Genomic DNA, 13,763 nt, shown 5'->3' on the forward strand with positions numbered 1-13,763 from the left:
TGAAGCTGAAGCTGATACTTGTGTTCGAGAGTATGTAAGCATAATCAAATACCTCGTATGTAACAAGAAAACTTAAGTTATTAGCCGAGCCCTATATGTGGATTTCTCGCAAAATTGTTTTCTGATCTTATAGATACCAAAAAGGGAGGCAAGAATGCCCTTAGGAAAAAAAAAACCCTTTCAGAGAAGTTTAAGTTATTGCACTGACTTGCCATGGTGGTTCACGTTAGCATGTGGACAAATCCTCTCTGACTCCACGTGATGATCAAGGCTCTCTCGTATAAGAAGTTTCGCTCACGCATCGCTTGTTAGGTGTTAATTTGTACCAATAGATGTATATTTATAGTCAAAGGTTACAAACTGCAACCCCCGTCCGTTTCCCTCCTCCTGATTTTCTCAGTCGTTATCGTTTATTCCCGATAGTCCATTCCAGTTTTCCTATCCCTTATTTTGCCTTTCCTAGTATTATTCCCGATGTCTAGTCCTGGCTGTCGATTCCAGATTTTCTTTTTTGATTCTCTATTCCCTTTACTCCCGACCCGCCGTTCGCATTTTATGTGTTCCTTTCTTAGCTGGACTTTTTTCTTTGATCTTTCCTTTAATCGGTCAATTTTTAAATGTATCTGAAAGGGGGAAGGCAGATCTTCGAACGGGACGTGAAAAGAACCTTTCCCGCCAAAAAGACTCAGAAATTTCCACGTTCCAGAGGATCCTTCAATCCCAGAATGCATTTACTCCCAGAATTCCTTACAGTCGGCTTAAGTTACTTGTGATCGTAAATGCGCCATTGATCGATCGGCCAAGAATACGGTGCAGTAAACGAACAGGTCGGAACTGCTGCGTATTCCGCCTTTGACGGGCACATCTAGACAAAATGACTGCACAAGAACAGATGAAAAAGATGCTGGACGAACTTATGGGAACCCAGAGGGATGGTGAGTAGAAAATTAGTCGTTTGAAAGTGAAACTGTGTAACTTAATAAGTCTTCCTTTCGTTCAATTTGGAAATTCAGCACGCTTGTGTTTTTACTAGCTCTTCTTCTGATTTGGTTATTTTACTGACTAAATAGAGAACTCTGTTGTGATGTCGACGCTAGCTCAGTCAAGAGGAGTGAGTTTTTGCCTTTCATATATTTTTATCTATGCGAATTTGCTTAGTTCCACGTTCTCATATGAAAGATTTCAACCTGTCTCTGAGACAAGAAGTTTTTCAGAGTTTGACATTCTCTTTTTTTGCAATGCATCGCCGGTGCCTTTTCTTTAAATTATTTCACGAGTGGCTTAATCTGTAATATCATGCTTTAAGAAACGTGTGTTTCCAAGAAGGGTTTTCTCGTAGGTTTTTTTCAAGATCCAGAGAGTAATAAGCAGCAGCCGCCTGATTGTATGTTGTCATTTTACTATTGGTTTAAACACGACGTTATGGAAATGTCACAGTTGTTAAACACTGTGGTGTAGGAAATTTATGTACATGTACATGTTTATGTTCTTGAACAGCTGTTCAAAAGGAAAGTTCTGGAAACAGAATTACTAATATTTTGTTTTGCTACATCAGATATTAAAATTATTTGGAACTCTTTTTAAGTAAATCCAACTTTGTGTTCTAGCTTTTGAGGAAAAATTTCCAGTCTATTGTACCACTTTGAACACTTTTATAGAATGGTGCTATTTAGATGTTAGAAATGTTTGCAACATCTGTGGGCTTCCACTACAAATGTTCAGCACCTTGAGCAACTACCACTGGTAACAACCCAGCATTTGATCTCATACAAGGTCCCTTATGAATTGATCGCTAAACAACTTTGAGTTATGATGCATCAATGGGAAGGAACTTGGTGTTACAGTGTGTTTAACCACTCTGTGTTGTTATCTGAAACAGTAACAGTGAATAATGAAATTTTAGTGTGTTGTGCAGTGGCACATCTTGTTCACAGTTTAAGTGTGTTTGTGTGTCATAACTACCCATGTTGTGTGAAAGCAGTTCCCCATTAATACTAGATATTGAATGCTTTCTCAAACAAGGCTTACTGATAGCCATGTACATGTAGTGTGAGCAAGTCATTGGATGCGTAAGTAGGGCGACGTAAGTAGGGACAGAAAATTTCCATTTTATTAATTTATGGTGCTGGGAGTTATACAGTTAACATAACTATAGGATGTTACACATGAATTTTTCAAGAATCAATCTATGGAACTGGATGTGCATGGAATAAAAATTTTCAGAAATATTTGTACCCTTGATAAACCCATAATCCATTCAGTGCTGACTACAACAGTGATAAAAAAGACTCACTTTGAAATTTTTTTTTGGATTTGGGGTAAAAGAGAAGTGAAAAACTCTTCAATGTGTAGGACTTAGTGCACACCTTGTATTTTGACTTCTGAAGAAACAGCCCTTTTTCAGTATACGGGCATCTAGCCTGCATGTATGTGTACATCTTGCACTGAGTATTTGTTCCTTGTTTTAGATCAGTTTACCTTTGACCACCCAAAGTTTGTTTTGTGTCCTGGTATTCTTAATCCTCTAACTCCCAAGAGTACCCAAGAAAGCATTTCTCCCTTCAATAACAGTAGAATATCAAGCAGTCATGTGACAAGAATAAAGAAAATATTATTAAAGGGGTTATCAGGTGTTCTTGTATCAAATTCTCCAAACTAACATAATAAGAATTGTATGGCAGACAGTATGGAGATCTTGGAAGTGAGAGGGTTAAAGCAATGATTGGAATCATCTATTTGACCTTAGTCCTCTTCTTATGAGACATGTCTTTTATTTTACTTTATTTCGGGCATCACTTTGTCCATTTTAAACCAAGAATTACAATATTTATTCTACTTGCCTGGTATTTATGTTTTATTTTTTTTTGCCTTTGCATTCCTAAGGTGCCAGACCAGAAGATGAAGTCAAGTTCTCAGATGACCGTGTGTGTAAGAGCTACCTTATGGGACTCTGCCCTCATGAACTCTTTAACAACACAGTGAGTAGCTTGTTATGATGTTTGCACTCCACCTAAAGTAAACATCTTGCAAATTTTATTTTGTTATTTAACAACTGGCTGGAATGGTTAAATTCTCATAGATTCCACGTAGTGGTGTCTCTTTTTAACATTTCCTTTGTTTTGTTTGGTTTATTATGAGGTATATTGTGTTACTAGGCAAAAAAACAAAAAACAAAAAAAAAATAATAATAATAATTAATAGAATCATGGCAAACTGGGAATTTTTTGTATGAAAGGTTAAAGGTTGTCAACTTATTACAGTATGTTTTCCACAAAATTTAAATCACTGCTCAGTATGTATAGTTTTCCTGGTTAAGGAGATAATGTCACCTTGTTAAGAAAATAATTACTGCTAAGATCACCTCACATTAAAAAATCATATGACGAAGATATTGTAAAAGGCTGTCAAAAGCTTTTCACTAGTGTAAGTTACACTCTACATGTATACATGTACATGTACATGTTGTTACAGGACAGAATTTCTCCTTACAATATCAAGCTCAAGAAGATATGTTAAAACCCTATTACTCAATACTGCAGTGTACAAGTAGGATTGTTTCTTGTAGTGGCTTCCCTGATTAAGTCTTGTTGTATCCTTTTCATGCTATTCAATGAAGAGCAGTGGATCTTCAAAACTGTAAGTTAAACTGTGCAAAAAGCCATTTCTAAGTGAACCTTTTTTAAATTTTGTTTTCCATTAGACAACCTGGTACCATAATTTTTTTGGTTATCCAGTGTACTTAAATCTCCTGGTAATTGGCATTAACTATCAGAATACTGTATCTCTAAACTTACTTTTCATTCCAGAAAATGGATCTTGGTCCCTGTAACAGGATTACTAGATTGGTTATCTAGTGTACTTAAATCTCTTGGTAATTGTCATTAAGTTTCAGAATAATGTATGTTAAAACTTACTTTTCATTCCAGAAAATGGATCTTGGTCCCTGCAACAAGATTCATGAAGCTGCTCTGAAAGCAGATTTTGAGATTGCATCAAAGAAGAGGGACTATGGTTATGATGTAGATGTAAGTACTTAAATTTAACCCTTTAACTCCCAAATTGGTTACAAAAATTTGGTGTTCGATCAAGGAAATATCTTTTACCTGATGAGTTTGAGTTTTCTCATTACCTGTTTGCTGGATATTGTATGGATATTATCAGGAGTAGCTACTTGTTAATCACTTCTGGAAGGTAAAGGATTTAGGTGCCATTAGCTTCCCCAAGTAAATTTCTTTGTTTTACTGATAACAAAGTGGAAAAAAATAGATGTTGCATCTATTTTAGTTAGCCTTTTATGAATGTTCAAAGATCCCCAAAATTGGTTCCTTCCATGTTCAAAACCAAGAAACAGTGGGGATAAGGTGGGTTGACTGATGACTTCATCCCAGGAACAGATTCAACATTATTCATATTATGTAGTGAAAAAGCAGTCACTATGCAGCCTTGGAAAGAACCATAGAATAATTAAATATTTCTGTTGCACAAAGTTGGTTTTGAATAAGGTGCCATTTCTCCATCACTTTGTTCTTGAGGTTAAGTTAAGCCAAATTATATTGTGTTGCAAAAGGCAATATTTTTTTCTGTGTGACGTTTTCTTTGTTTTTGAGTGACCTTTCTCTCCCAGCAAAATTAACTTCAGAGATATATTTCTCCAAAATTTCATCTGGGTATCCTCTGTTCTTACAGCATATTTTGAAAATCTGTTCATTTGGAGCATGAGAAATGTTCTTAGGAAAGGTAGGGCCTCTCCACTCACTAATCCTTTCTTGGAGGATGACTTGAATAAAAATTGGTGTGGTGGAAGGTCTCATTCTCATTCATTTTGTGTTTGAGAAAGTAATTTCTGAGGCAGATTTATCAGCTGTGAATTTGTTCATTGGATGGGTTACTGATGTGCTGCTTGTGTGACTCAATCTTTTTTCCTTCTACCTTTGATTCTGTTTTCTTTTGCAATTTTTAATCTTTTTTTTAAATTTGAGTTATGTTTCACCCTTGTTGTTTGTTTCTGAAGAGACAGAGAATGCACATGGACAAGATTCAACCTCTCCATTGCCTTTTTGTGCTCTCAAATTTACAAGAAGCTGGTTGACCTCACTCACTTTAGCTTTCAATTCAATGATAATTTGTTTATATCACTTGCTTTTGAATGGATTATGGTGAAATTTCACCAGGGCTCCCACAAGGTCACACTCTGCTTTCTTTTTGATTGAGCTTATATATCTTATGTAAAATCCTCATTTGGAATTTTTGCCCTACATTGTATCTGAGGCTATTTGGGCATATGCCTTTTTCAATATGAGGTTGTAAGAGTCCAATAGAGTTCTTTCTCAGTTGTGTCACGGCTCTCTTGTCTCCATTTCATTGAGGCTTCGCTTTTGGCACACAATCCATTTCCTCCAACACATATTTTTGTGGCAACCAATTGTAGACAAATAATTTTGATTTAATTTCTGTTAGAGGAATGGTGGTAAACGTAGTCTCCTTTGCAACCATTAATTGGTCTCCTCATGCAATGCACTCTCTCTCTAATGGGAATAGAGGACATTAAGTGATGAGACCAAACAAAGGCTGTGAGTACAGTAAGCGTGGCACTGATGCATTTTATTTTTGCTCAGAAGTATTTAGACAATAGAGACAATAGACCACAAAATACCTCTGAGTTTAGATAAATTAGGTGTTTTTTCTTTCTCTTAAGGTGAAGTAATACAATGTTTTGTGATTATTTCATTATTTCTTTTTTTTTCCACTAGCAAATGGAACACCTTCAGTCATTCATCAAGGACTGTGATAGAAAGATCCAAATAGCAAAGAAAAGGCTTGAGGAGACACAAGATGATCATGACAATGTCCCTGAGGTAGGTGTTGAAGCCACTGTCCAGGTCTAATTCCAGGTGTTTGCTAATTGCTCAGGCACTCTATAGAATGCCTGACTTCAGATTTGTGTTCAGTTTAGTTGTAAATTGGGTTCAAGTAAATTCACTTTAGTCAGTGTGGGCATGCATAAGTACAAGTTTCAACACATAGACTCCAAGAAGTAGTTGTAAAGCCTATGAAAATATTGTTTGGAGGGCTTTTTCCCATGCCTTTCACATAGTTTTTAAATAAGTATTGAAAAATCTCACAAAGACTGTGCCTACATTGTGCCATTAGGTGCACTTGTGTACATGCACATGCACATGCACATGCACATTTGCATGTATGTTGTTGTAAAGAAGAAGACCACATTTATGAAATGTACATTATCACTACTTGTTGAATCAGAGTTGGCTTCTTGTAATTCTGCTTTTAAATAAAACCTGGCTCCAGAAACTGTAAAAATCCATTTAAAAATGACCTTTTTGATTTGTCATTAACACACACAAATAAAAATGATACTTTTTCATCAATTTCTTTTGCCTCGTGAAACTTGAAACTTGAAAGAGGTACCAATCTCATGGTCTTAAAATAACTGAGTTTGTGCTGCCTTTGCTATGACTTATCCAAATAGCTAGACATTCTAGTCTTCTTGATAATGACGATAAATGGTAGGCCGTCTCCCATGTCTTCTCTGTATTGGTGAGCAGGAGACAAAAAAAAAACCCCTTGCACTTCTTGCAAAGAATAGGGAAGGTAGCTCCCAGTGTTGTGGTCTGGCCCTGTTGTTGTTTATGCTGAAGAATTTAGGCTATGATAAGTTTGAAAACTACACATGTACATACAGTCTTGGTAGTTTGCCTCAAGAAATTCCAGTCTTAGATGACAGGTTTTTTTGTCCTTTGTGAATTTCCTGCTGTGCACTATTTTGGAATTTGGTAGCTGCTAGGATTATCAAATTATTCATTGGTATACTTATTTTTTCTCAAGATTTCTTAGAAAAGTAGAAGAAACATGAAGTGGGGTCTAGTGGCAAAAAAGAAATTCACTTGATCCAAATTTGAGGCCCTCAAAAAGTTTTGAATTAGGCTGAAATCTGTTTCTTATCTTTCAAATATTTGATGCTCAGTTCTCATATTAAAATAAAAACTTTTCTTATTTAAAATGGATTGAATTGTTCTACCACTGCTAAGGAGGTTGTACAAAGATTTTTGAGTGTATTGGTGTACCTAGCTTTGTGCTAGTCTTAAACAATCTCAGAAGGTAATTTAGTGTTAACAACTGGGTTGAAAACGTAAATTAGCCACCGTAAAGAGTAAAAAAGCTGACGTTTCGAGCGTTAGCCCTTCGTCAGAGCAATGACTAAGGGCTAACGCTCGAAACGTCAGCTTTTTTACTCTTTACGGTGGCTAATTTACGTTTTCAACCCAGTTGTTAACACTAAATTACCTTCTATACTCTCCCACCGACGCAGCACCACAGTTTCTTTAGAAACTTACCCCTTTAAACAATCTCAAACTGGTTTTGATTTGCAAGGAGAAAAAACTGAATGAAGTGAGTGAAGTCCACTTTGTGGTGGTATTAACATGAATTTTAGTGCAATTTGGTGTCAATAAGCACAAGGAAAATTTTTCAAAGACAACAAAACTGTATGAGTTAATAAGATGTGTGCAATTTGTAGTCTTTGAGAAATTCAAGAGAGATGACAAGAAAGTTAAGACAGAGGAAATGTTGACAGCACATGCTCTATTATGTATTGGTATAATAGGTTTGGAATCATGAGTGGTAAACAAAACCAGACAGCCATGAAGTGGAAGTCCCATTTGTTAGTCCCAAGTATGATTTCAGACAAGATTGGATGACACAATGTCCTGTGACCAGCTAATCAAAATTATGACAAAATTAGAGAAGCAAACCAGATATTGGTTATTCATCTTCACAACACAATATGGTCATATTTGTGAAATGTGCCATACTATCCAGTTGCTCTGTCCAATTACAAGCATGACATGTACACAGCCATACTAGTGCTCAAATTGGGGTGGTGATGACGAATAATGTTCAAGAATTTTGTTGTGGTTTTGATTAAGGCTGAAACTGTTCTTTGCAGGTGAAATTGTCTCTAAAGTTTTATGAGTCCTTTTAGCCTTTTTTGTCTGTGAGTGAACAACCAAACAGTTAGTTATTTGAACTGCTATGTAATTGTCATAAGAGAATTGTTTAAATTGCGTTGTCATGAGTATAGATATTAATGATTTGTTTTTATAGGCCCAAGCAGTTCATGACCTGGCTGAACAGATTGGAAAAAAACTTGCAGAAGCAGAGACTGTGGGTATGTTCATCTGTTATCTAATTGTATATATTGAACAAGAAATAGCAGTGCCAGTTCACTAAAGAGAATTAGCACTAAGTTTTCATCTTCCCTCTTCCTTTTGATCATAGTATTCAACATTTAACCCTGTACATTCTACTATCATCATGCATTTTCTCCAAAATGTTCTCCTTACATTTCTTACGGTTCTCACAAGGAGAGTTTGTCTAACAATCAAGAGCTTCTTGAGTTCATCACCATTTCCTTCATTCTTGCAACCTTGATGTTTGATTCAGAGGTTGTACTGTTGGGAGAAATTAGATGCTTATCACTCTTAGGGACTTAAGGGTTAAGGGAAGCTTGCTGACTTTCCTTGCATGTCATAGGGCATGATATTATTTTGAAGCTTTGGGTGTTCATTTTGGTAGGAGCTGAAGGTAAGGTTGAAGAGTCAATGGAACTCATGAAGGAGGTGGAAGACTTGAAAGTAAAGAAAAAGATGGCAGAGGTATGCTTATAAAAAGTGCTTGTCTTCGATTTCCAGGAGCTATCTACATGTAAGTTATCAGTTGGTACACATGTACAAGTTTCAGGCATAGAAACGATCCTCACAGGTGAACTGCACTTTAAGTATGTTACAAACTTTGTAACTGCAGGAAAGAAGCGTGAAATATTAAGCTTTGACAGGATTCAAAGTCTTCAAACCCATCATACCTAAATTCTTTTAGGCTTCTTTTCTGCAATCTCTTCAACTGCAGTGCACCTGAGAGAATCACTTCTTTGCTTGATTTTCATCCGCAGATCTAATGGAATTTATTTCATTGCAGAAAAAATGTATGGTGATGCACAAGGTTATATTTATGTGCCTGAGGAATAAGCAATGATAACTCTGAGGAAACTGCTTTAATACTGTTACTCATTTTTGAAATAAATGGATTCAGTTAAGTGATGGTCTCTGTTTTATTTCATTATAGGATATATATCGAGAGTCACTTCCTTCATCTTCTCTTCAGCAACAAAAGCTGAGGGTTTGTGAGGTGTGTGCCGCATACCTCAGCTTGTATGACAATGACCGGAGGTGAGTTTAGAACTTTGGATGATGTGTTACTGAAAATTTTGCGCTTGGAATTTTATCAAAAATTTCAAGAGTTTGTGTCTTGTATCTCTAATTTTGGAAACCTTGGTAAGATGTTGAAAATGTTGAAGATGTGTCTGTACAGCTGTCCACCATAACAGTAGTCTACAGACTCGACTTAGGATCGTTTGGTGTGATCATTCATTCAGATCAGTAGTCCTAGATAGGAAGAAGTTACTGATGCTTTTGACAACATGAGGAAAAGTTGCCATTTAAGTCAAAGGTTCTCTGTTCCCATGCAAGCCAAGTTGACCATCTAACCTGCTGGAAATTGTGTTTCATTTGACTCTGATGAGAAGGAGCTGTATAGGAGGCCAAGTGGCCGAGTGGTTAGGGTGTTGGACTTGTGATCTGGTGGTCCCGTGTTCAAGTCCTCTTCCCTGCCATTTACTGGATTTGTTCTTGGTCTCCCCGAGTTCAACTCGGCTGCGCTGTGTAAATAGCCAAATGGTCTGCCTCATGCCAATTGGGATTTTCTAGTGCTTTTTGTTTATTTCAGTCATTGTAAAGCGCGATTGGATAGCGATAGAAATGGCGCTATATAAGTATTATTATAGTATTATTATTATTATGATTATTATGATGATGACGGCTTAATTGCGGCTGTGGAAATGTCAACAGCAGTCCTTTTCAGGGCAAATTCCACTCTGGTGATCAGGCCACACTCTCAACTGTTGCCCCTGGAATCGAACCAGTCACACTTAGGCTGTACATACATGTATAGTGTTAAAATTGGACAATGGTGCGTGGATTGTTTTGTTTTGTGTGGTCCTTAGTCCTGAGATCTTTGATTTACTAAACTATTCTTTTGGGCTGTAGATTTTAACCGATGTCAGAGGAATTTATTTGCTGATAGATATTTGTTGGAAATTTTGTATTCAACCAGGTTAGCTGATCACTTTGGAGGGAAACTTCACATGGGTTTTATCAAAATCCGCGACAGGCTGAAGGAACTACAGGTATTAAAAAAGTCTCAATCTCATGATTCACTAACTGTAAAAGCTCTTAAAACTAAGCTGATTTACCTAAAACCTCTCCCTATGTCACCTGAACAAGCACTTACCTAAGTGTAAGCAAAGGGTGCCACATGAACCTTGATGTAACTTCAAATTCTTTCAACGAATTTACATGGAAACGGCTATGGTAAGGTGAAGGGATAATTTCAAAGCGGATCTAGTCTAATTTAGCATTGTATCGGTTTGTTTGGTAGGATGGAGTGGCAAAAAAGCGATCTGAAAGAGAAATGGAGAGGATACGTCGACGCGAAGAAAGAGAGCGCGAGCGGGAACAAGAGAAACGCGATCGTGAAAAAAGAATGAGAGGAGAAAGGGAACGGGATAGAGAGAGGTATGTTTTATTGCTTTTAGAGCTGTCTAATTGCCAAGTACCGTGTTCACTGTACTTGTTTTCTGAGATAACTCTGTTGTGTATCTGGGCGAGATTGGTGTACCTGCGCACTTTGGCAACAGTATTTATAAAAAATTGGCGTTTGTAGTGAATTTTTTTTCTTCCCAACAAAAAAGGGTGACTTTGGTAGTTGATTTAGGAGGTGAAAGGATCAGTGAACATTTTTATCGTGAATGTCGTACGTACGTCGCTTTCTGAATGTCTCTTTTTTTTTTGAGTCAAATTATGTGTGAAAAAAAAATGTATTGAGACTACTTCACCGTAAACTACACTTGAACAAAACCCCGTGTCAATTAGTCGAGCTGTAGAGTGGCATATTTCGATTTGATGTCGCACAAAAAAACTAAACACAACAACCAACTACAGTGTAGCAGTGTTACAGGAGCCGTTAAGAAAAAAAGAGCGGGAAAACGGGAGTGACCAGTTTAGTGTAACAACTGATTGGCCGAGAGTTTTGTGAGCTTTTTTTTCCCAACCAATCACAAGGCAAAGCCGTGGCCATCTCGAGTACGTTCGACACTCAATTGAAAACCATTTACCAGGTCCAAAATACCAGCATTGTTCTCTCTTTTTACTAATGCTTTGTTTTCCTTCTGTTTCCACCAGGAGCCACCGCCGCCGAAGTCGAAGTCGTAGCCGGAGTAGAGAGAGAAGGAGAAGAAGAAGGTAATTAGACAAATTTTCATGCTACCGTACTCGATGATTTTAGCACAACGTAATTATAAACTTTTCTTGACATAATACGTGTTTCGGCTCTTTTGAGTATTCGTTTCTTGGTTTAATCAGCTGAAACAAAGACAACGTTCATAATAAAAAAAATAACTAGATGTAGGTACATGTGACTTTTGTTTTAAGTTTTGCCACTGACACTGTTAGGTATCTTTGAAAAGTGTTGATCTCCCTCTAAGGAGCGTAGAAAATGGAAAAGAAAGATGTTAAGGGTACAATTATCTTTCTCTTTGAGGATGTCCCTGTGCTAAGATAGTCGTCGATGTGGGTAAATAAATTCTTTTAAAAATAATCAAACGTTCTGTTTTTTAGGAGCCGTTCACGATCACGATCTCGTTCTAGGTCACGCTCACCTTCATCGAAGTCACGCAATAAGAGAAGGCAGTCATATCGCCGCTCGAAGTCACGCTCGCGATCTGGGTCTCCAAAGAGGAAATCTCCACCCACTAGATCACCCAGACAAACACCGACAAGGTCTCGCTCAAGATCACAAAGCTAGGATATTAGCTACCGTTTAAACCCTCTGCATTACAAAGCAATCCCCCTGGCTGAAAAAAATGTGGAACTTAATTTATCCAGCCGTGTTTATGCTACTGGTTGTTCTACACGTAGTTGTGTTCTAGGGAATTTTTTTAAAGTCTCTTAAGTGTGACAAACTGCTACGAAAGTTAACTTTAATCGAATTCTTCTCTCCCCTCTCCCCCGCAAAACTATTGTGTTGTCATTTTTCTTGAAATGCCCAAACTCATTGTTAATATAGTATTCGTTACAGTTGTGTCGTCGTGGCTAGATTTTTACATCAACATGCCCAGGTATTGCATGAGTGTAACTGCCTTCAACTATGTTCAACCAAGGCATTTATTAGCGCAAAATGTAGCTGATAAGATATAATTTTAGCATTACAAGAATAAATTTATTGTCTAAAAGTTTGGGCAACTTTTAACGTTCTTCTAGAAAATATGACTAATGGTAGTGCATAAGCATGATGGACATCCCATTCGATATTCTTGCTACACAAACAGTCTTGTGTTTTCAAAAGAAGCTCCTATTGTCGTGGTATTGTCTCTGGGCTGTATTTGTAATAACTTGGTCAGTTTCGTTCCACCTCTTTAATTGTTTCATGTGCACTTTAGATAAACTCTGTCCTCATTTATTTCTGTCGTTAGTCGATCGGGGTTAATTGCCGGTACACTCATGGTGAAAAATGATGACGCAAATTGTTTTGTATTCTGGTTTATCATGTATCATAAACAGGGTAAACAAAGCGACCATGGGCGAATTTTCAGTTTGCAAAGCGAGATTAATTTAGAAGGTGCTACAGAACCCAATCCTCTAGTTGATGTTTTTTCTCATTACGTTTGTTTTAAAAGGAAATGTATCGATATTGTGAGGAGAAATTCCTCTTTGGTCACCCCTCGGCGTAAAAGGGCTAATTGATAATGATCAAAGATCTGAGAAACGAATTATCGTTGTTTGGAGATTTGATAGAAAGGTATTGTTTTGGATCGTTTTCTAGTATCTGTCGGAAAATATATGAATCTTGCAGCATCCTTTAGAAAAGTTTAACAGTACAATGTGAAATACAACTGAGTCAACAGTGTTTCTTTCCACTCACTCCTCACAAACCATCGATGTAACCATAGTGTGTACATCCAATAAATTATAATACCGCTGTAATGACCACCCAAGTGTCGTAGATTCAGCATGATCATTCACCTGCAGTCAGCTGGGAGACATCGATTAAAAAAAATTTTGGAGTGTTGAAGTTGATGATTTGCAGAGGACAGCTAAGAAATGTAGAAAGGTTTCAAACGCACGTGCTGATTTACTGTTCTGCTCATCAGATCTGCGTTGCCACGTCCTCGGTGGCGCCGCCATCGTGAGCGAAATTCCCACCCCCCCCCCCCTCCCCCGGGGAATCTGTAAATCCTCAAGATTCTGCTGTAAATGATCCAACTTTTGGCACCATCTACAAATGTACTCAGAGACTGCACGGACGTTAAAACCTAGCTCCGTAAGCGCAATGCTCACAACGAACGTCGTTTTCTTCTTATTCTTCACCAAAAATCGCTCGTAATCCTGTGTGAAATATTTAAAGCAAAGTACATACACTTGACGGCTGCATTGAATTGCAAATTTACCCGATTTAAGAGGGAAATTAATTCACTTCAATGTCATAATTTACCTCGATTTTTTTCACGTTAGCACGTGCCACTTCGCGGAAAATATTATCAAGTGACATTATTTTGCACAAACAAAGAAAAAAATCAGACTGACCCGGTTTCTATCAGGTTTTCGTAGACATTCCCTCCCTTCCGTTCACCTTCG

At 37.3% G+C, this 13,763-nt stretch overlaps 1 protein-coding gene across 15 annotated transcripts; it reads left to right on the forward strand.

The window, feature by feature from the left end:
- Window positions 1-740: 740 nt before the first annotated feature.
- Window positions 741-12,361, forward strand: LOC113680895 (putative RNA-binding protein Luc7-like 2). Of its 15 annotated transcripts, none has more exons than XM_027197945.2 (14): window positions 756-935; window positions 1,071-1,384; window positions 2,023-2,083; window positions 2,884-2,978; window positions 3,622-3,636; window positions 3,927-4,025; window positions 5,751-5,855; window positions 8,122-8,185; window positions 8,593-8,672; window positions 9,139-9,242; window positions 10,186-10,258; window positions 10,510-10,646; window positions 11,313-11,372; window positions 11,748-12,361. In XM_027197945.2, the coding sequence occupies exons 4-14, from the start codon at window positions 2,943-2,945 to the stop codon at window positions 11,932-11,934; spliced, it is 960 nt and encodes a 319-aa protein (XP_027053746.2). In that variant the 5' UTR covers window positions 756-935; window positions 1,071-1,384; window positions 2,023-2,083; window positions 2,884-2,942; the 3' UTR covers window positions 11,935-12,361. The 15 variants fall into 15 exon arrangements, with proteins under 15 accessions (XP_027053741.2, XP_027053740.2, XP_027053746.2 ...); XM_027197946.2 differs by having other exon boundaries at window positions 1,071-1,111; XM_089184765.1 differs by having other exon boundaries at window positions 761-935; window positions 1,071-1,111; window positions 3,617-3,636.
- Window positions 12,362-13,763: the final 1,402 nt, after the last annotated feature.

Source organism: Pocillopora damicornis, chromosome 10 (genome assembly GCF_964200805.1).
Source record: "Pocillopora damicornis chromosome 10, jaPocDami1.2, whole genome shotgun sequence".
Lineage (NCBI taxonomy): Eukaryota > Metazoa > Cnidaria > Anthozoa > Scleractinia > Pocilloporidae > Pocillopora > Pocillopora damicornis.

Excerpts from the sequence above, each read along its gene's own strand:
- LOC113680895 (XM_027197939.2), top strand. The coding sequence starts at position 875 with ATGACTGCACAAGAACAGATGAAAAAGATGCTGGACGAACTTATGGGA. Across the intron at positions 8,186-8,592 it reads TGCAGAAGCAGAGACTGTGG|GAGCTGAAGGTAAGGTTGAA; the intron begins GTATGTTCATCT and ends TCATTTTGGTAG. Across the intron at positions 9,243-10,185 it reads TTGTATGACAATGACCGGAG|GTTAGCTGATCACTTTGGAG; the intron begins GTGAGTTTAGAA and ends GTATTCAACCAG.